The sequence below is a fragment of the Vulpes lagopus genome, chromosome 12 (genome assembly GCF_018345385.1).
Source record: "Vulpes lagopus strain Blue_001 chromosome 12, ASM1834538v1, whole genome shotgun sequence".
In the NCBI taxonomy this organism is placed as follows: Eukaryota; Metazoa; Chordata; class Mammalia; order Carnivora; family Canidae; genus Vulpes; species Vulpes lagopus.
This window is the reverse complement of record NC_054835.1, coordinates 45,721,220-45,743,090: the sequence shown is the minus strand read 5'-3', so window position 1 is coordinate 45,743,090 and position 21,871 is coordinate 45,721,220. Positions and strand designations below refer to the sequence as shown.

General features: G+C 45.5%; 1 protein-coding gene across 10 annotated transcripts in view; it reads right to left on the bottom strand.

Annotated features, from left to right (window-relative positions):
* Positions 1–461: 461 nt before the first annotated feature.
* Positions 462–21,871, bottom strand: part of TANC2 (tetratricopeptide repeat, ankyrin repeat and coiled-coil containing 2) — a 362,852-nt gene continuing 341,442 nt past the window's right edge. For 8 of the 10 annotated variants that reach the window (XM_041724731.1, XM_041724730.1, XM_041724735.1 and 5 more), the window contains 8 exons: positions 21,297–21,420; positions 16,366–16,541; positions 15,915–16,047; positions 15,330–15,359; positions 14,403–14,494; positions 12,227–12,373; positions 9,698–9,798; positions 462–8,105 (listed from right to left, as the gene is read on the bottom strand). In XM_041724731.1, coding sequence (XP_041580665.1) covers positions 6,155–8,105; positions 9,698–9,798; positions 12,227–12,373; positions 14,403–14,494; positions 15,330–15,359; positions 15,915–16,047; positions 16,366–16,541; positions 21,297–21,420 — 2,754 coding nt within the window. In that variant the 3' untranslated portion in view covers positions 462–6,154. The remainder of the gene's footprint in view (positions 8,106–9,697; positions 9,799–12,226; positions 12,374–14,402; positions 14,495–15,329; positions 15,360–15,914; positions 16,048–16,365; positions 16,542–21,296; positions 21,421–21,871) is intronic. The other 2 variants (XM_041724733.1, XM_041724738.1) reach the window with 1 other exon arrangement.

Here is a 21,871-nt window from a genome sequence, read left to right as displayed (position 1 = left end):
CGGGCACGCAGCCTCTGGACGTGACAGCTTTCACTGGCAGCAGGACAAGGGTGCAGCCTCAGCTACTAAAATGAAACAAGAAGAGCTCAGTGCTCCCTTGATTTGGCTGGAGAGAAACTCACTGAAGAAAAAGCCTCCCTCTCTCAGTGGATACTGCAAGCCTTTGCACAGAACTGTCTTCTCAGCCACAGCTCTCTTGAGTGCCCATCGTGCTGCCCCAACTCTGAGCAGGTGCTCAGTCACTTCACTGAATGAATGAATACAAGCTCGAATACAAGCTTGCAGGTCCCAAGAGAGACCAACCAAATCACCCAGAATTTGGCATTTGGCCTTTGCTTATTATTAACCTGCTGAATCCGTCCCCAGCGGGAGGCTCCTCAGCACCCAGGGCCTCAGTGAGGGCTCCAGTCAGCTCCCCGGGGAGGCACTGTAACGGAAGGAGAAAGCACCACCATACCAGGTTTTTCCAAGTGTTACCCTTTATAAATAAGTACATTTGCTTTCATACATACAGTTCATTGTACGGATGGCGATCTGTACACATGGGCAGGAAAATGCATTCATTGAACTTTTCACATCTATCTCACACAGCTCACATGTACAGACAATACAACTGCTCAAGCAAGTACAGCAAAGGAAAATGTCTTTCCTTATACACAGGGGGCTAAATGCCTCTGTTGGGTGTGGGACATCCCCACTGCACGAGTTCACAACTGCGTGGTGTTCAATATATCGGGAGAGAGAACAAACATGCATTGGATAATATACTGTACAGAGAAAGTCCTTTACATCTGAATCATAGAAAACCTAAAGGAAAACTAAGTGCATTAAAGCTTTTTCCAGCAAGTGTCTTGAAAGGACAGCAAAGAGGAGGAGGAATCAAAATCATATTAGTACAAATCACTCTGTAATTGTAGACTGTACATGTCTGTACTAATTAAAATCATCTTGGATTTGGAGGAGACAGAACAGAGACGGAGATGCTGCGCTAAATGGAAAGGAGGCCATGCCTGAGGATGGCACCTGCCCTGAGCCTGATGAGGAACTGGCCCCACTCAGCAGGAATCAGCCAAAGGAAAAAAACAACAAAAACAAAAACAAAACCAAACCGGAACAGGAAGTGTAACTTACAGGATTCCCAAAATAACCTGTCAATGAAGGCGAGATCTGGAGCCAGCATTTCTAGCTTTTTTTTTTTTTTTTCCCAATAAGCTGGTACACAATAAGGCAGGTACATTCAAGTACTGAATTTCCAGAATTAACTGTCTGGTCCTGGGGACCGAAGGGACTGAGTTGAGTCCCCCTAACCATGTGTTCTGGTTAGCGATTAGGCAAAAGAAAACTCCAGCCAGTAAGTGCTACAAAAACAAAGCAGCTAGGCTCCTTCCTTTCCAGAGGGTAAGTCTGTCTGAAAAAACGAGAGTGATGCTGGCCTGCATCTATATGCGTTCAGCTAAAACCTGACAGGTCAGCTTAGTGGAGATTATCAGAGTCAGCAGGAAGAAGTGAGATGATATGGGTGAGGAAACATGAAAGTAACACTTGATTTTTGGTGTCCAATTACGCATTCATTTGGTACGGACTTGCAAAGCTCTGACTGTGGCCATCATGTGGCCACAAGCATCTCAGGGTGGTTCAGCAGCTGTGAGGCATTGGACACCGAAATGCAGGTTACCAACACTTCAGCCCTTGAGTGGTCTGTGTTATAAGAGTTGATGAAGACCCAGTGATTATTCAAGTAGCTCTGCACAGTGGCTCCACCATTCCCATTGTGCTTGTGTCCAGGCCCCCCGCCCCACCGCCGCCACCTTTTCTTGGGAGCAGCCAGAGCTGAGTTCAAGGCATTGCATGGTGAAGGTTTCCATGACACATCTTTGTAGGTAGCTCTTACCCCTAAGCCCTTTGTTCATTGTTGTTAGTCATGGTAGATGGTCAGTCTGGAATTCCTAGAGGAAAAGGAGAAAAAGCCACACCTCCCAATGTGCACTCAATGGGGCAGCACAGGCCTCGGTGTGGAAGCAGCAGCAGGCTGCCTTTGCAAGTTGGTTTCTTGAGAAGTGGGCAGCCCAAGGACAGACAGATAGGGTGGGAGAGGCTGGGACAGGGAGGGGGAGCCTGTTCCGTTTTGTGGCAAAGATTCAGTGAGCAACTGGTTTTGTCCAAGGCATTTCTGCAGTAGAAAAATAACTATTTTTGAATCAAACCACCCAACTGTGACATCTCTGGAGTTATAAAAGTTGGAGGCCAAGAGGAACTAAGAGGGGTGCTTGTGGGGAGTAAAGGAGTCTTACTCGCACCCACCCATCCACCAGAGCAAGTGAGTTCTAGTCAGCATTCTCCCAGCCTCTGCCTGGCTCAAGGTCCAAAGCAGGTAGTGTTCAAAGAGCTTATCTTGCCACAACTGGCACAGATCCGTGAAGACACCTCTGCAGGCCCCCTCTGGGCCTGAGGGCTACCCTGGAGGCGGCTCCTCCAGGGGGACACGCTGCCCTCCTTTGCCACCAGACAAGCCTGGTGCAGAGCCACAGTGACACCTAGTGGTAGAATGTGGTTGAAGCAAGGTGATGTCCACATAACCCACTGTACAGGACTAAATATCTAAGGAAAATACTTATGGATATTAAATTAGATACTGGTTAATTTTTCTATTGGGTACATCTCTGGAATATAAAAATACCAATATTTCGAGAGGGGTTCATAAACTACTATACAATATGAGGACCGAGAATACCTTTCTCTAGGCTGATCTGTTTACAATAATTTAGGAAAAGTGTTTAATAATCCAGGCTTGACTAAATTAGCAAACTTGTATCTCTGGACAACAACCTGGGGTACTGTACAGGATTCTAATTAGTAGGATTTTCCTGAGCCTTCGAGTTTCAGTTAAACACATCTAGAAAGAGGGGCACATGGGAGAGGAACAGAAGGGTTTGTGCTCTATTAACTTGGGGCTTTAATAGTGCACGTCTGCAACCCGGACAAGATACAACAGCAGATACAAAATGGTCTCCATTTTGTCCGTGCCAAATTCTCATGTTACACAGGTTTTCCCTTTACTTTGTAAATAAACATTAATTTTTAATTGTTAATTGTGTGCCTTACTGATCCAGTAAATAAAGTAACCATGTCTCAGGAGTCCCTAAGAAAATTGCTGGAAAAGCACTTTAAAATCACTGCAAATATTTTTTGTATTTAAAAATCCTTAATCTTTTTGATGCTTATATACAACAGTTATTTCTTGTGCTATAAATGTTGTGATCCACTGCTTGATTTCTTTCCTTTTTTTTTTCTTCCTTGAAAGATACACTAAAAGACAAGAGCGGTTTTGCTATTTTCTAATGAAGACATCACGCACACTTAAATATCCAGTATTTATCAGAGTTACAAATTCAAACAGTAAAGTGCACCCATTTATAGACATGTGATGGGAACCCATTAGTGCAAGAATTCTGGGTGAACGAAACGTACAATTTGGTGAGAAATCTAGAGGCTGAAGTCTGTTACTACTGTCTCCATTTCAGGGTGATGTGAACTGGGTGAGTGGAACTTACCAGGCTCATCTGAAAAACTTCCCCCACTGGAGGCCAGACATTGATTCAGCAAGTGCTGCTGGGGGAGAGGGCATCTCGGAGATTCGGTACTAAGATCAGCCCATGGCAGTGAAGTAGTGCAACAGAGCACAGGCAGTCTGCTTACAGGGAAAAACGGTCGCCTGTCCCCAGTATGGTCTAGTTGGCATATTCTAGTCAAACTCAACTGGAGCCCAGTAGTGATATTCAATTCCTCCTACAATGGCTAACAAAGAATTGCATTTTGACTGTTTTAAGTGTTTTGCCCAGTAAGGCATAGACCCGCAATCTCCGGTTTGTCCAGGAAAATCGAAAGACCCTGGGGACAAGTGGCATCAGTGGCATGTTTGTAAAATGCAGAACCTGCTCACTTGCCTAGACAGCTGAGTACGGGTGGTATGTGTGGTGGTGTTTCAAATAAGCTGGGGCACTTTCCTGACAGATACAGAACTTTCTCAGAATGTAGCAGCAGCTCCTCAGTGAGAGGTGACGAGGAAGGGAGGAGATGCAAAGCTCCCCCCCCCCCCCCCCCCCCCCCGTAGGGCTGAAACCTGGACAAAGCGGGAGCTGGCTCCTGGCTGCAGGCTGGTGCTACAGCTGAACACTTCATCTTCTCAGAGAGACAGAGAGAGAGAGAGAGAGAGAGAGAGGGAGGGAGGGAGGTGGAAGGAGAAGAGAAGGGATAAGACACTGGCACCCGCCCTCGGCTAGCTGAGTAGGAGACAGTCCCTAGGCATCAGAGAGAGTGGAAAGAGTCTGGGTCTTGAGCTGGCCCAGCTGTCTGCTTCTAGCACAGAGAGACAAGTACTGGCTTGTTTCAGGCTTGGGGGCGGAGGGTCCATCTATTTGGCAGAATCTAAAATAGTAGCAAAACGTTTCTGATCTCAGCTTCATGCTCCCTGTGTCTTAGTGATACTTTCAGAGGACACTTACTATTACAAACAGGTCTGGTCACGTCTGGATTTTTATTCAGGAAACTGCCCTTCCAATAGCCCTTTACGAACAAGAGCAGAATGATTCCTAAGGACAGAGAACAAATTCTCTTTTGTCCAGTTTCTGAAGTTTTCAGAGCTGATGTGCAGTCAGTACCAGGCCTGTGCTAAGGCTTTGGTTTCAGTGTTCTTGCTGTCCATCTCATGCTGGCCTCAGTCACGCACAGGACAGGTCAGCAAATGACCACAAGACACAGAAGGGTGGAGGGTAGCTGGATCAGAAGACCTGCTGTCTGTCTCCTGTGCCCCCACCCAAGGCTGAAAGGGGTCTGTCTTCTCCCTGAAACACTTTGCTGTGTCTGGTTTTCAAAGATCACTCCCCAAACATTCCTACCTCGAAAAAGAAAAGAAGAAACAATTCCTAGAGTAATAGATAATGAAACTAGATCTGGAAATGGAATCAGATGACATCTGGCACAGGGTGCAATGGCCCTGGGTGCAAACTTCAGGAATAGAGTTCCAAGAGAATTGTTTGCTTCTCAGAGAACCAATCTTTTCACTACACCACGTGGGTTTTAAAGAGGAGGGCTGGTAAGAACACAATCGGGCTCTGGGTGAAGACCCACTGACAGGATTATTGTACCAGTCACACTCCAGGAAGGGCTTGCTTTTGTGGAATATGATGCTCAATGATACATCAGGACCTAAAGAGCAGACTTCTCCAAGACAAAGATTTTTCTCTAGCCTTTCACTGAGAATCCAGAACAGTCTTCCTCTTGCTCTATTTATGTATTCCTGCCCTCCCCAATGCTGCCCCACCACCCCTGAAAAATCAGTAGATTTTAATAGTTAATTGTTGGCTAAAAACCTAAAGAATACCTCTTGGTGAATTATTTTAAAATATCCATGATCCTCATCTGATTTCCTTGGCTGAGTAAAATATTTAAAGGGCTGGTTGTTTTCTAAATACTCATAGAACACTTCTTGGAAAATCAATGTAGTGACATTTTAAATAATCATATTGGTTTTTTTCTTCCAATTTAATAGACCTGTTTCTTCTCTTTCTCCTTGATCCTTCTGCCCCCGTAGGAAGACCAGCAATAACCTAAATGAACATTCTAGACCTGATGACTGCAGGGAGCTGGCAGTCCTGGGGAGGAGACCATGGCACAAGAATGCACTGGGGTTGGCTATTTGGATAACACTGGATAAGAATGCAAAGGCAAAGGGGCATCATACTCTTTCTAAAGTTCCTAGAAGAAAACAAACAAGAACACCTTATTTTTGTAAAAAAGGAGAAAGACATTCACACAACAAGAACATCAGTGAAAGCGATTGTCTCCTGGAAAAAGCTGACCAGTGTGTCTGATCTCCCTGGGTTAAAGCACACGGCACAACAATCTCCTCGTTGGCATCGGAAGAGAGGGAGAGAGCATGTGGCTGGGGCACAGACGAGAGAAACCGAAGTCCTGGCTCCCTGGAGGCCAGCTTCCCGGTCGGCTGCATGCAAAGAACTCCGGCATGTGGGCTGCCACCTCTGAACACCACACAGAAACTACATGAGAAATTAAGCCAGAGAACTACCTCAAATGTGGAAACCAAGCCTGAAAATGTGCAGTGAAAACATATGGGTCTCACTCCAACAAACGTCTTTTAAACATTAGACTCCACAAATGGTCTCTTTGGTTTGATAGGGGATGTCTGCCCTTGTCGAGAGTCCCGGGACAACTGCCTGTACAGGTTGTCCTGGTATGCCTGAGCCACAGGGAGGGTCCGAGCCACCTTCACATCAGGATATGAGGAGGCCTGGCCGACTCTCTCCAAGAGGTCTCCACGGGACCCATTAGCCAGCATCCCATGGGGGCTGTAATAATCGTCCTCCAGCAAATGGCCATTCTGTGCATTGTTGGTTTTGTTATAAAAGGCAATGTTGCTGATGGATGATGGTGGACTGAAGGACTCGGGCTGAGGCAGGTTGCCTGGAGACGTGGGGCTGAGAACGGTATCCACTGATGACACGGCCCAGGTCCGATTCTGCTGGTGAAGGTGGGGGTACTGTTGAGTCCGGGCTGTTTTATCTATGATCCCCATGAATGGTGTGGTCCTGGATCGGGTGGGCTCACTGGGGTAACCTCCCTGAGTGGGAGACACTGGTGACAGCTCATCACATGACCTATCATACGCCGGTTTTAGTGGGATCTCCATTTGTTGAATCGAAGAAGATGGCCGGAAGGTAGGAGTGAGGTTGGAGGCTGATGAGATACTATTGCTGGATGGAGAGAAGCGGAGGCCTACACTCTGGGAGTGCAGCAGTGGCCTGGGAGTGGGTGGATGGGGCTTGATTTCATTAGGGTTGACACTAATAGGTCTTCTGATTAAATGTGACACATCAGGGGAACCTAGCTGGCTGGAGGAACGCTCCAGATCTAGTTTTGAGTGACAGACTGGGTAATAGGATGCAGACTGACTACGCCCAATCTGTGGCGTCTGGCTGTATCTCATACCACCCCGATATGCTGAGGAAGGTCGCTGTGGAAGGTCTTCTTTGGTCAACCCTCCATGTTGACAGATGGCACCTGCACTTAGGCTAGCCTGGACATGTTGCACAGGTCTCCCATCTCCTACGATCCCCCCAATTGACCCTTGATAAACCAATCGGCTCTGACTTACTCCCATGTCTCCTTGTGAAGACTGGTATTTACTAGCCATCGAGTGGGCTACTTGGCCATAGGCCCCTGTGGAGATGACAGTGCTTGAATGAACCGCTGAGCTGGGCTGGTTGCTTCTCACAATCTGGGCCTTGGCAGGCTGTAGCCTAAGCCCTTGCTGGGGAACTGCCACAGGAAGCTGAGGCATCTGGTAGGGCCGCTGGGCCATTTTGGATAATGGGGATTTCGGTCTGCCAGGAAGCTGACTAACACTTGTTTCTTGCTGATAGCGCACGGGTGAGCCAGACTGAGATCTATAGACACTCATGCTTTCAGCAGGAGGGCTGGCCCGATACTGAGGGCCTCTTCGGAGAGGGGAAGGAGGGGGGCTTGGGTATTCCTTGCCCTGTCCTCCCACGGGCGGGGGGCTAAAGCGGTAAGAGCCGCTCTGGTGGGCCGGGGAAGTATGCGGAGGACTAGGCCTGTAATGAGAGTTCTGGTGAGTCGGAGAAAGAGCGGGTGAGGTGGACTGATAGCCCTGTCTGGTGGGAGAACCTACAGAGCTACTGGAACGGAAGTCAAAAACCTGATGCGAGCCAAGTGGTGAGCTAGAGATGTAGGCTGAGTCCCGATGGGCCGGAGAGGAGGGCGGGCTCTGGATTATTGGGAGCCCCTGACTGGGCCGAGCCTCGGTCTGGAGGCCAATGGAAACATTTTCAACATCCTGCTCCAGGTACTCCTCCTCGAATATATCCTGTACAGAGTACATGTCTTCGTGCTGTGGTTCGGGTTCCGCTTCTTCTGGGAGCGGCGGCTGAGGCGGCTGCTGAGGCGGTGGCGGCGGCTGCATCTGGCGGCATTCCTCCTCCACTCGCAGCAGGAGTCTCTGGATCTCACGGTTGTTTGGACAGAGCTTGATGGCCTCGTTCAGATCCTCTAAGGCTGCTGCAAACTGTCTGCTTGACAAAATGTAAACACAGGAACTGGAGTTATTCTGAATCAACAGGAATTACCAAGAGCTGAGGAGGCAGTCACTATTCAGAGAACTGGGGATAGTATCTGTGGGAGTCTGGGCGGGCATTGGGGTTGCTTTCGTTTGATTTGTAAGGAAGGAAACAGGGAGGCTGTCATTCTGGAAGAGCCCAGAATGCTTCCTTAGCCTGTTTAGCCTCCATCTTCCTTCTGGCCTCTCTGGGATTAGCAGAGAAATGGCCCCGTTTGTTAGTCCCGCCAGGCCCTTCCGGAAGATTCTGTAAGTGCGCAAATGCACACCAGGCAGTATGAGGGTTGGGTGGGGTTGTCATTTACAGGGTCACTGTCAATTAGCTTAGGAACAAAACAGTAACTACAATATTTAAAAATCTTGCTGATCCAGCATAATTTTTTCTTTGTATTCTCAATATTTTGGCTCCAAATTTCAGGCCTGTTCAGTCCTTGGCAAGAAGCCTGTCTTCTGCCCCTTTCTCCCCCTCGCCCCACAGCACTGCTATTCCTCCGTTCTGCTACATCAGAGCTGGGCAGGTATTATTAGGCTTGCTGACTAGGCAACTCAGTTCTAATTTACAGATGAGGACACAAACTCTCAGACATATTCCCATCCTATTAATATCGCCCAGGAAAGCGGCAACTGCCCTTGTGGGGAAGGAATTATCTGGGGAAAAAGAGAATTTGACAGTTAAGCTTCTATAAGGACTTTGTTACCCCAGCTAGTTAAGACTAATATTACTGCCACCGTTGTCACTAGACTTAACCTGGGTTTGGTTGTTAGGACCATATCCTCCCCTGGCCACAACAGTGCACCTGAAGCAATTCTTTCCTGGGCAGAGTTGGGAAGAAGGGTCGGGCACTGGGCAGGAGGCATCAAGGACAGTGACAAGTTATCCAAAGATCAGTGATGGTAGGTTCTAGGTCTTTCTGGAGCCTTTCATGTCCACTGGCCAAGCCACAGCAGATGGACACGAGGGATGCAGTTTCTCTTGGGCCCCCTCAATCCTGGCAGCAGGGACCTCCTGTCTCCGCGAGGGTGTGGTGTGGTGGTGGTGACTTAGGTGAGGAGGAGGTCTGATGCTACCAGACTTGAGGAGAGACTCAGAAGGAAGATTAAATGACCCAGGGACTCCTCAAATGCCTACAGGAAAAGAGGAGCCTGCCATATAAGTGACCCATTCTACTTTTCCTTCTAAAAGGGCCAGAAGGATATTTTGCTTAAGTGACCTCTTCTTAAGGCACCAGTGTCTCTTCATGCTGTCTGCTCTAGGGGTTAAAAGCGATTGAGAGATAGCAGAGGCTTCATGGAAGAAGGTACCATTCTCTAGCAACACAAAGGCATTTTTCTCCCAAAGTAAAATGTTCTAGATCTCCATAGCCCTGAAGATTTGCCAGTATCAAGCGGAGTTCTATGCTATGGGAGCCATCCCCAAAGCATGGCCCTCAAAGTCCTCAGGGAGAGACACATTTGGGTACATATGCCCCAGGATGGCCTACATTGCTTTGGCCAGATTTTTGGAAAAGAGACATCTTGCTCGTCACCCTCTCTCTCTCTCCTCACCTGCTGCTGCGTTTTGCCCTTGCTCTTGCATAGTAAGCTTCATAAGATTTCGGTTTCAGCTCCAGGGCCTTAGTAGCAAATTCCTCCGCCATTCCAAAATCCTGTCATTACAATAGGTGTGCAAATGAGTCATTGAAGAGATATGAAAAATAGACAGTTTGGGAATAAAACAGATTATATGTACATTTCTTTGACATTTATGGATGGAACACATGGGGTTCCTGACATGCCTGGCATGGCTCTAGCCATGTGGCCTAGGCTAGAAGCTCCTTTTGCCTTTGCCCTGTGTGGCCTGCAACAACTCCCGGGAATTTACCTGCCCAGAAGCATTAAAATACTTTTCATTTGCCTTCCTCTGCTTTTCTAATGAAATTCCTTCTAGCCCAGAAGCCAAATGTTAACCCAATGAGGCTCCTGAAGTTAGAAACCTGAACTCGTTACACGTTATGTGTGTGAGGCAAACATGGGGGCCTCATCCTATCCCCCAGCTTCCTGTCACGCCCTCTAGGGGGTGAGTGAGATCCAGCAGAATGAGGTTTGTGGAAGGGAGAACTGCACTGACCATGGAGACTTAACTAGATGGGGTAGGGGTGCCACACAGACTTGGGTTCAGTCCTCTGGTCGACCCCACAACCCCTCAGAGGGAGTGGCGTGTTTTTGCATCCATAGCTACTTCACAGACAGGATGAAATGTGAGAACACCTTTGAAAGACCCAACACCGTTGCTGGCACATAGCAGATGCTTAGTAAATGGTAGTTTCCCTTCTATTTCACAGGGGTTTCTCTGGTCTTTTCCTCATAACTGGTTCCTTACTTAGGAAGCATTTAAAACAACAAAAATAAAGTAAGAGAGGGCCCTGGCTGTGACTAGGGTTTGTGCTGTCACTTCATCCCTTGATCACTGAGGCTCCCTCAAGGAGCATGTTCTCATCTGTCCTCATCTGAGAACCCTGGGAACGGGGGTTCTGGGGAACAAAGCCAGAGTTGTAAAGGTACTCTTCCATACTAAGCTAAAAGGAGAGTTCTTTCTCTTCTTTCAATGTCAAAGCCTTAGGACAGCACAGTAACTTCTGGTGACATGCATGGCTCCTGAGGCAGAATGAAGGCCTGGGGCATAGGTAGAAGTTAACAAGGAAAAGTGACAAGCTATCTCGGACGGAAGAAGATGGACCTCAGGTGCTTCGTACAGTATTGGTCATGGGAGGTGACTGATAACTGTTTCTGAGCAAGCGTGAAGCTAGCGAGGAAGTATTCCAACTTATGGAAGTCCTCTCCTATTGCTACTGTCTCCATTCTTATCTTTTTTCTTTGGACAATCATCATTTTTGGCAAGATTAGAATGCTTTTAAGAAGTAGATTATTTGTTTAGGCAAAAAAGAAGGCGGCAGGCTGGTAGCGGCTCCTGAGCACTGTCTCATTCTCACTGGCTAGTGCCTTGCGGGGGGCATGGGTACCGCTGGTCTGGTTCTGTTTCACAGAAGAGCCTCAGTGCCTTCCTTGGGGCATCCCCTTCCCAACAGAAACTGCTACCCTGTCCCCACTCTCCTTAGCACCCTGGGCAACTCTGCCTCTTTGGGCCATAATTCTGTTCTCTGAGACACGCATGTTGACACGAGGGCTCTTCTGATTGCCAGGGTTTAGCTGGAGGAGATGAAGGTTGTACACACAAACAACCTCTCTCTGGAACTGACAGCAGGCCTCTTGCCCCTGCAGCTGAAATCTCACTTCTGCACAGCTGAGCTCCCTATTCATTGGCATTCTTTTTCAGGGTGGATTGTTTTTAGCTCCTGAGGAACTGTGAGACCTCAGGCAGGGGGTTATCAGAGGTTTCTGACACAATCTCAGCTCTTGCCAATCTCTGAGAGAGGGTTCTCCGCCTGGGAGTATCTGTGTGTCACGGAAGCAGTGGCTGAGGGCATCAGAGACTGTTTCTGCATGGCAGGTGAAAAGGACCAAGGACTACTTGGGAGGTAACAGAGGAGCAGGAAGAGTCCTACGGTTCCCTCCGTGACAGAAGAGCCAGGGCATGCTGGAGTACAAAGATGAGGAAAGGAGTGAAAAGTTCAATTAGATTAGCCTTTGAAATAAACCTTGAAGTCCATGGTCCTGAGCCGTCTTTCCAGCCCTTCCTTAAGTGACGATGGGCCTAACAGAAAGGAAGGGAGTGACTACAATTCATATCCAATTGCAGCTGGAATTCGAGTGACCACTGCTTCCACATTTTCCCAAAGACTGGAAAACTGACTTGGGGATAGGAGACGATGATGATGGTATTTCAATCACTTTTGGTGGGAACTAAAAATTCAGAAAGCTCCAAAAGTGCCCATAGCATTAACTTTTTTATAGTTTAAGATACGGAGCATACTCAGACTTGATTTCTTTCAAATTGCAAATGTCAGTGCTCTGTGAAGGACAACCAAGTTCCAAATGGGGCAGAGAACGATTTCAGGGGCCTGGTAAGAGCCAGTGAGTGATGTGGACTGTCAGCTTCCAGGGCTGTAGAAAGCAGCTGGGAGGAGAGGGACTTACGTTCATTTTCCTGCGACATCGAGAGAGGTTGAGGAGGAGAGACACCTTTAGTTCCCGGAAGGTTTTCAAGTCCTCACCAAACCCTTCTCGGGGGAATTTCTTCAGAGCATACTGGTAGCGCTGGGCAGCCTCCTTTACTTTACCTTTCTAATGGGAGTACAAGATGGCAAAACACACAGTTGGTCTGCTGAGCAACTGAGGAGGTCCGGCCCCCACTCCCTTCCTCCTCTCTGCAGTGATGATTAAGTTCACCCTCCCAAACACCAGGCTGGGGATGAGGTCTGGCCCCGGCGGTGAGAGCAGAGGGTCCAGTCTTTTCAACAGGAAATTCACCTGGCAGGAAGGGCAAGGTTGAAGAGGATACCCCAAGACACAAGCCAGAGAACCAACACCTGGAACCTCAGGCTTCCTGACTGGATTCCCAAGAGACCGATCTTGCTCATTTCAAAGGAGCTTTTTCTTGACCCTACATCCCTGGGACACATATCATTTCCTAGTCCCAACCACTAGAGAGTTATTACTACTTCTTTACTTTTGGCTTGCCTGGAATACTTCCTGTCCTTGCCAGTCCTGTACAACAGGTCATTCTCTTCCTCACAAAGGAGGTGGGAGCTAAAACAGTCTAGCCGTTGCTTCCTGAATCTCAATGCATAAAATTGTATGTCAGTGTTCCCCTGCTTTTAGAAAAGGCTGGGGATAGGGTGGTAGTAAAGGAGTTTAGAATTTGTGATCTATGTAGGAGGGATTTTCCAAGATGCAGTAAGTCTATGATCAACTTAGGGACCTGGTAACAGGGGCCTTGAATTTTCCTCACATTTTGTATCTGAAAATCTATCAGCTAATACATACATACATACATACACACAAAAAAATAAAGGAAAATCTAGAAGCTGAACTCAGAATAATGCAGGAGGCATCTCCCATTCATTCCACTGATCTTAATCTGCTCCATTTCTTCTGTATAGCTGTAACTCCACCAAGGATCCTGATCTTTTGATTATGTCTTCAGCACCTTTCATTAAGGAGGGATCTGGAGTACGCCAAGGTAGAATTCTGGGTGGGAACAGCAGTAGTTGGGCCTCTTCTCCTTAGGAGGTAGGACTCCTTTTCTTGGAATATCAGAGGTTATATTATGACCAGGGCTTAGATTCCTGAGAGCAATGCTATCCCCAAGTCCATAAATGTAACACCCAGAGTAACGACTTCTTGGAAGTCATGTGAAATACTGGTTGGGTCAGGACTCCAGTTTCCTTGGAGTCCAGGAGTCCTAGATTACCATGACTTTCATCCTCAGAAAACACAACTCTGCTCCCAGGAACTCTGTATGTTTCTTACATAATAATGCGCTTCTTGATCATTTCCCATCTTTGGGCCTGGGAAATATCTCAGTGAGGTTGGATTTATATTTACCTTCAGGAGAAGATGCTGATAATCTTAACCAGACAACCGTGACATGTTCTTTTTTTTTTTTTTTTAAGTTTTATTTATTTAAGTAATCTCTACACCTACCGTGGGGCTCAAACTCACAACAAGAATCACATGTTCTTCTGACTGAGGCAGCCAGGTGCCCTGACCTGTAATGTTCTTTTGGGACTTCCTATAGGCCATGGGAGAGAGTCTATGTTAGGGTTATAGGCCTTCAGCTAAAATTGGGAGCACAAAAAGACTCCATGCTTTTTTGTTGTGATTCAGTGAGTGACTTAAGCAAATCTTATAACTGCTATTTGTCTTGCTTTCCTTATCTTACTCAGGGATGTTAACAAGCTATTATTACTACAGACTTTTAAATCTATGTATAAATTAAATATGAAAGCAAAGATCAATGCCTCTTTCCCATGGACTAGAAATATCTCTACTACATAGTTTTACTTCACTTGTCCCATGAGTTTCCAGGTCCCACTTAGCGGATTCCATGCATGATTTATATAACTGCCTACTAGTGACCAGTTAAAATTAGGTCTTCAAGTTGATCAGCTACAGGCTTATATATAGGCCCTTCTGCTCTTCTGTTGGGAAATTAAAAACTCAGTGTCTTCGACTTATGAGCCCATCACTGAGGGATAGCAGTCTCCCTTTGCCTTAGAGCCGAAGATGAGACTGTCAAGACTTTAGTAAATTCTACATGTAGAAAAGAGTCAGTGGCTGCTTTAAGGAAACTGTTTCTTCCTCCCCTCACCTTATAAAACATGTCCCCCTCTTCCATCAGCTTGCTCAACAGGATGATCATGATGTCTGGTTTGGAGGTGGCCATCGCCCATGTGGCTGGACCTGTAGTGTACAGGATGCATGATGGGTAAAAAACTCAGACAATGTAAGGGTGGCAGGAAGCTAGGTGAAAAAAACATCCTGGGGGATTTCTGCTGAGAGAACAACTTGCTCCACAACAATTTCCTCATCGTTTAGACCTGGGAGTATCTTAGGGACTCCCACTGCCAAGAAGCTGCGCTGGATTTCTATTCACCTTAAAATAAGAACGTCTGAACTGTCTGAGCTTGCACCACAAGAGGGCAGCAAAGCCTGCCAACGTGTTGTATTTGGGCAGGCCATGGCTTACTCTGGAGTTATTTTAAATGAGGTCATTAGGAGAAGGTTTACATTAAATGTTACCACAAGATCTAAAAAATCCAAAAAAGGCAACCTTGGGACTCATGATCCCTAGTTGTTTAGTCTCTTAATTTAAAAATATGTACTTTGTAGAAGGGGAATCATTAAAGATTCTACAGGCTCCCTTAATTGGGAGTAAGTATTGAATAGGCCTCCCTGGGATTTACTTTGAACCAGGAGCACAGTTCAAATGTCAAAAGATGTGAAACAAGCCAACAAGCCGACATTACTGAGGACTACTTTACCCACAAAGAGAAAGAAGAGGTTAAACTGATTAGTTTATAGACACCTGAATTATTTACCAACTAAGCTTTCCAGGGTTAGTTATCAAAAGTTCAAGTTATTCTCTACAACAGTCATTAAAAAAAATCTTCTTTTAAGGTGAAGTAAATTAAAAGATTAGAGGTGTAGGGAACTCATGCAGGCTAAATCAAAGAGGAGAAGGCAAAGCTGACCAAGCCATCAGACCACGCCTGATGCTGACAGCGGTGAAATATACCTCGTGGGCGACTCGGTAACGTCTGACAACCTTCAAAGAAAGGAGAAAACAAAAAGTTGTAGGAGAGGAAAAAAAAATGGATGAAGGTGAAAAAAAAAAAAAAGAAGGAAAAAGCAGCAGTGAGAGGCAGGCAGCAAAAAAGCCAGCATATCAGCCAACCCTTGTCTACGGGTCTGAGGGATGGGGGAGCAGGTGGGGCGGCAGCAGCAGGGACTGGAGAGTCTGAAGCACATACAGAGCAAGGGAAAGCAGAGGCTCACGGCAGTGCAGGGATCGAGGATGCTCACAGGGCGGGGCTGGCACACAGGCATTAGCACTAAGATGTGCTTGAGGTCAGAGCAGCCTCCTGGCTGAGGCCCCTAAGGGCATGGCAGAGAACCATGTGAGTCTGGACACAGAGTGGTGTAGACCGTGGCTCAGATGGTGCTTTCTCTGGGCCAAGAGCCTTTCTGTTCACTTGACAACAACTGGGCCAGGGCAGAGGGGAAACTATACACACTCACACCAAACACCCAGGGCAGCCAGACCACTGGGCCACTCTGGCCCCCGGGCACAGATGGCCAGCACCTTCTTCCTTTCTCCTACCTATCTTGGCTCCTTTCTTCAGAAGAGTGACAACAACAGAAGTGTTCCGGCACCCCACTGCCCTATCCAAAGGGCGCATTCCGCTATAGTCAACATGTTCAATCATGGCCCCGTGATCCACCAAGAACTGGACCTAGAACATGGATCAAACAGAACAGTTAACACAAGTGCAGTGGCTCAGCAGAGCTCCACTGAGGGCTTTGGCTGCTGCCTGGGCTTTTTATTCAACTGCTGCTCTGAACCAGGCTGAGGAGCCATGGTATTTCAGGCCATACATGTATTCTTGGTCTTCAGTGGTGTTTTGAATATTCCTGTCCTCTAGCAAGTACAGGTCCACGAACTTTCTATCAGAAATCATCAACATGTTACTCTACCCTTAATCCCAGATGACATTATGGATGGAGAACCTTCCCTACCTATGCTATGCAAAGGCTTCTGTAAAGGCACTCACCACCTCGGCATCACCATAGAAAGCTGCCAGATCCAGGGGGGTGCGGCCGTTCTTGTCAGCATGGTCTGTAGCAGCTCCATTATCCACCAGAGAACGGACTACTGACAGATGACCCTTCAAGCAAGCCCAGCTGAGGGCTGTCAATCCTTCTTTGTCCATTAGAGCAATGGAGGCACCTATAAGAGCAAGTGTAACAGAGGGCTGAGGAAACATAGAACCCAGAACCACTCAGAGCAGGAGGCAAAGCTGGTGCTTAAGCTGTACACTCTGGCCAAAGCACAGCTTTTGTTTCTGGTATGTGAGTTATCTTTCAATAAAACTGTTTTTATTTTTATTTTTTAAAAAATATTTTATTTATTTATTCATGAGAAACACACACAGAGAGGCAGAGACAGAGGCAGAGGGAGAAGCAGGCACCATGCAGGGAGCCCAATGTGAGTGGGACTCAATCCCAGGACCCCAGGATCACGCCCTGGGTCGAAGGCAGACACCTAAACGCTGAGCCACCCAGGGATCCCAATAAAACTGTTTTTTAAAAAAATGATCCTATAAGCACTTGGTAGAAGAGAGCCTCATTGTTTTCACTGGATATTCTGGGCCCTCCACAATCTACCCCAAGCTTACTCTCCAGCTTAAGTTTCATTATGCCCCTCAGAGAATCCTCTACTTTGGCCAGCAGATAGGCTCACTGCCTCTGGACTCTTCCACAATATTCCTGTATCTTCACTTTTGTTCATGCTGGCTTCCATGTGGGCAATCTTTTCATTCCCCACAAACTGCCTCATTTCTACTCATTCTCTAGGAACCATTTCCAAATCCCCTATTTCCAGGAAGCTTCTCCTGGTTCACTGTTCACTTCATCTTGAATGTGCTTAACATATGACCTTATTTGGTTATTAATCATTTTTAATGTATCCTCCTTGCACAGAATTAATTCTCAGTGAATGTTTTCAGAACTCAGCAGAGTGACAACACTGTAAACTCCTGTAGAGATTCTCATAAAACAGGAGGAGCTCAGTACATGGTTATCATGGTTATCATTGGCCACTTTCTTTCTCCCTACAACATGGGGGAGATGAACTCACAGGAAGAAACTGAGCCCCAGTCACAAGGAAATTCAGAGTTTAATTAAATTCACCAGGCTTCAATGATCCCATCCCTACTCTCTTAGCCTTTTTGGTATTCTATAACTGTTTTTCTTCAACATTTCTATTTTTTTTTTTTTAACATTTCTATTTTTATCTGTAAGGATCAAGCATACTTGATACACTGTTGTATAATTAGTCTAAAATTCAGTATACATTTGGTTCTTAGCCTAGACTGTAAGCTCTTGGATGGCAAAGAGCCTATCACTTCCTTGCTAGTTTGAAGAGTACCTAAGACAATTCTTTTCACACAGTTGACATGTCATACTAACTAAAGTAGGATCAACTTACTGTGTACAGAACACTTTCCAGGCTGCCTCCCCAGCTAGACAGGATTCAGATGTCAGATCAAGCTTAGGATGTGCCATAGCTAGGCTCAGGATCCACTCAGCAGTTATCTGGCCTATTATCTTTTTACTCCCAGAGGTCAGACAACCAGACTTTGTGGCTTCCCACAGCAAGATGAAGGGCTGGAAGGTACCATACCTCTAACTCTGATGACAGCTGTTTATGTACTGGGTTCTCTTTTCATAATGGTATAGTTTGCAATTAAAACATTGACTCTAACACAGAATGAATTTGAATGTGGTACAGAATCTAAGGAGTTTTCTTAGATGGAACATCTATAAATTTCCTGGACAGAGACTCCAAAGGTGGAAGAAGCAGGATAAGAAGGTTCTGGATGTATATTACAGATAAGCTGATTTTCCAGAGATAAGGAAAGCTGGAACCTAAGAAATAGGAGATACATATGAAATAAACCCATATATTCAATATGGGTCCAAAATTCAGTAAGTAATCTTCCCCTTCTCTCTTTTCTTCCCCTTGGAGTTAATGTAATCACACTTCTTCCAAACATCCATTTTAAAACTTTGAAGTGATCTGGGGCCCCTGGGTGGCTCAGCTGGTTAAGTGTCTACCTTTGGCTCAGGTCATAATCTCAGGGTCCTGGGATCGAGCCCCCAATAGAGCCCACGTCAGGCTCTCCACTTGCCGGGGAGAGTCTGCTTCTCCCTTTCCTTCTGCCCTTCCTCAACATGTGTTCTCTCTCTCTCTCTCTCTCTCTCTCTCTCAAATAGATCAATAAAATCTTTTAAAAAACTAAAACTCTGGAGTGATCTATAACTCAACGATTACTATTTCCTACGTGTAATTACTCTGTAATCAAAATAGTTTTTGTTCTTGGCCCTTCTGTTCTATTCTAACAGCTAGTGCACCTGGATTAGAGCATCATTACTTCTCATCTATTCTATTACAATGCTTCCTAATTGATCCCCTGGTCCACTATAATTCCTCCATCAAATCTACTATTTGCACTGCTGCCAGAGAGATTTTTTTTAAAGCACATTTTTTATTCCCTTTTAAAAAATACTGAAAGGCTCCCCACTGCCTTCAGAATTAAATCCAAAACCTCATTTAATCTGTTCCTTTTCACTTTCTTCCTACCTACATTTCCAGTTTTACTTCCCAAAAGCAACTCATGTACTTTACCAGACAACTCGCTTATTTCCTCAAACCTGTTGTGTGCTGGTTCTCCTTCCTGACTTTTCATTTATGTTCGTTTCCCTAAATATGAAACTTTTTTCTTTTTGAAACTTTTTTCCTATTCACCTTTCAAAGTATGTCCTTTCCTAACTCCAATACCTTTATCAGAGCACTTAGGGTTCTCTGCTTTTCAGGTATTTATCTTTGTTTCATCTCTTCCTTGCCAGATACAGTGTCTTAGAGGGCACGGATTATAGTATATTAGTTAAAAGGAAATCACTCACCGACATAGCACTAGTATTGTGTTCTGCAAATAATGTAAGCTAAATAAATGTTTGCAGAATTTGTTGATTTAGTGGAAGTCTCTGATTTAAGTGTGAATAAAGGAAATACTGAACATCCCTGACTTGTAATGGTTTGACTTAAAATTTTTCAGCTTTATGATGGTACAAAGGTGATAGGTATTTGGTAGAAAATGTACAGCAAATTTTGAGTTTGGACCCTTTCCCAGGCTAGTGATGTGTGGTACGATGCTCTCTCGTGATGCTGGCCAGCAATAGCGAGCTACAGCTCCCCATTAGCCACAAAACAACAAAGGTAAACAACAGATAAAGCCATTATGTGCTGTACAACCATTCTGTTTTTCACTTTCAGTACAGTGTTCAATAAACTACCTGAGATATTCAACACTAGTATAGAGTAAGCTTTGTGTTAGATGATTTTGTCCAACTGTATGCTGATGTAAGTGTTGTAAACACATTTAAACACATTTAGGGTAAGCAAAGCTAAGCTATAGAAATACCACGTTCCATAGGCTAGATGTATTTTTTTAAGATTTTATTTATTTATTCATGAGAGACAGAGAGAGAGAGGCAGAGACACAGGCAGATGGAGAAGCAGGCTCCATGCAGGGAGCCCAATGTGGGACTTGATCCCAGGACCCCAGGATCACGCCCTGAGCCGAAAGTAGAGCTTAACCGCTGAGCCACCCAGGCATCCCCAGGCTAGGTGTATTAAATGTATTTCAACTTAAGATATTTTCAACTTATGATATTTTAAACTTGGGTTTATCAGGACATAAGCCCATCATAAGCAATGGTAAGGGAGAACAAATCTCTGATATCTGTGTCTGATAAGCTTCCACTGGCATGTGGCAGACTCCGTGCAGTGATCTCAAGGTTATCAGTAGCTGAAGAGGTCCTGCCTTTTCCAGTAGACTTAGGTTGTTCTGGGACATTTATTCCTGCCACATCTTAACCTGAGAATCAAGGTACACTCTCTATCCTCCTCCAACCCCCTCTTGGCAGAAGTAAGGATAGATATCATAAAACCAGACTTGTTTGTTGGCTGGAGTGGAGTCATTAGGCTGGTCACAATTATACTATCTCCTGCTTCCTATAAATGCTCAAAGTCCACTAGATGGTACTGTAGAGTCATCAGTGACATGAGTTTTCCTTCTCTAGAAGTCCTCCATCACTCACCCCTGTTTTGCATCAGTGAATGAAGTCAGAGCAATCAAAAGGAGCCTGAAATGCTTTTGAAGGTGGTGTGACCACAATCTCCTTTAATTCATTTCCCATTCACTAGGGTATGTGAATGTTGGTTAATGTCAAAAGCAATTTATTACAACAAGAAGATAATATAATATTCTGAATTCTCAAACAGGGTCCCACTGTTGGCAACTGTCTTAACCTCTGTTTGTCTCCTTTAGATACAAGAAAAATATTAGTTGTTCAGGCTTACAAAAGGATTGATAAAGAAAAAGCATAGTCCTTGGAAGATGAATGTCTATTGAGTATATATTAAAAATCAAAGTTTAGAGATTACAAATTTGAATTAGAAAATTCAGAAGATGTTAATTTGACTAGAATACCAAAAATCCCTCAAACCATAAGGAAACAAAAAGTGTCAGAGTGAAGGGTCCCACTGTATATAAGAGGAGAGGAGATGGACTTTCACATTTTAGCCAACTAGATTAATAATACATATTCTTTTTTCTAAAGATTTACTTATTTTGAGAGAGAGAACACGTGTGAGCGCATGCGTGAGCAGGGTGGAGGGCAGAGGGAGAGAGACTCACATAGACAACTTGGTGAGCATGGAGCCAGATGCAGGGCTGGATCCTAGGATCCTGAGATCATGCCCTGAGCCAAAACCAAGAGTCTGGATGCTCAACTGTCTGAGCCACCCAGGTGCCCCAATAATATCTATTAACATCTCTTAGAATCCATCACTGGAAATCATGAATTCCTTAGGTTATTATAGGCACTGACCATGCAGCTCCAGCATCCCAGGACTGACCTTGTGCAAGTAGAAAGTCCACAGTTCCTAGATGGCCTTCAGAGGCAGCCATCATCAGGGGAGTACGACCCTGCTTGTCTGCCATATTGACATCAGCTCCATGGGTGAGTAAAAGATCAACAATCTGCAAGTGTAGAGAAACAGGGACAAATGAGCCAGGAAGAGCTGTTGAGTAGCCACGTGCATGTTGTTCCCTCCACTGAAGGATTTCCTCCTGCTGTACAGGCGAGTCATCTCTACATGTAAGTGTCTACTGCAAGAGTCCCTTAGTTCCTGCACAGTCCTAGTACCATGTTATTTGATCTCTGACTCTCCTAAGGATAGCCAAAATAAGAATTCAACTCTGAATGTTTGACTCAACCCCTAAATGAAAAAGAATTTAAGATACAAAAGGCCAAGATGTAGACTAAGCAATCCCATGATGGAAGCTCTAACACAAGTCACTACCTATGCCAGTGTCATTTTATTGACTTCTAGAGGTTTCAAGGCTGCCTGTTGTGAATACCTTTGACTGAAGTGAATACAATAAAATGCCTCTGTAACTCTTCTATACTGTTTGGCTTCTGGAGCCTTTC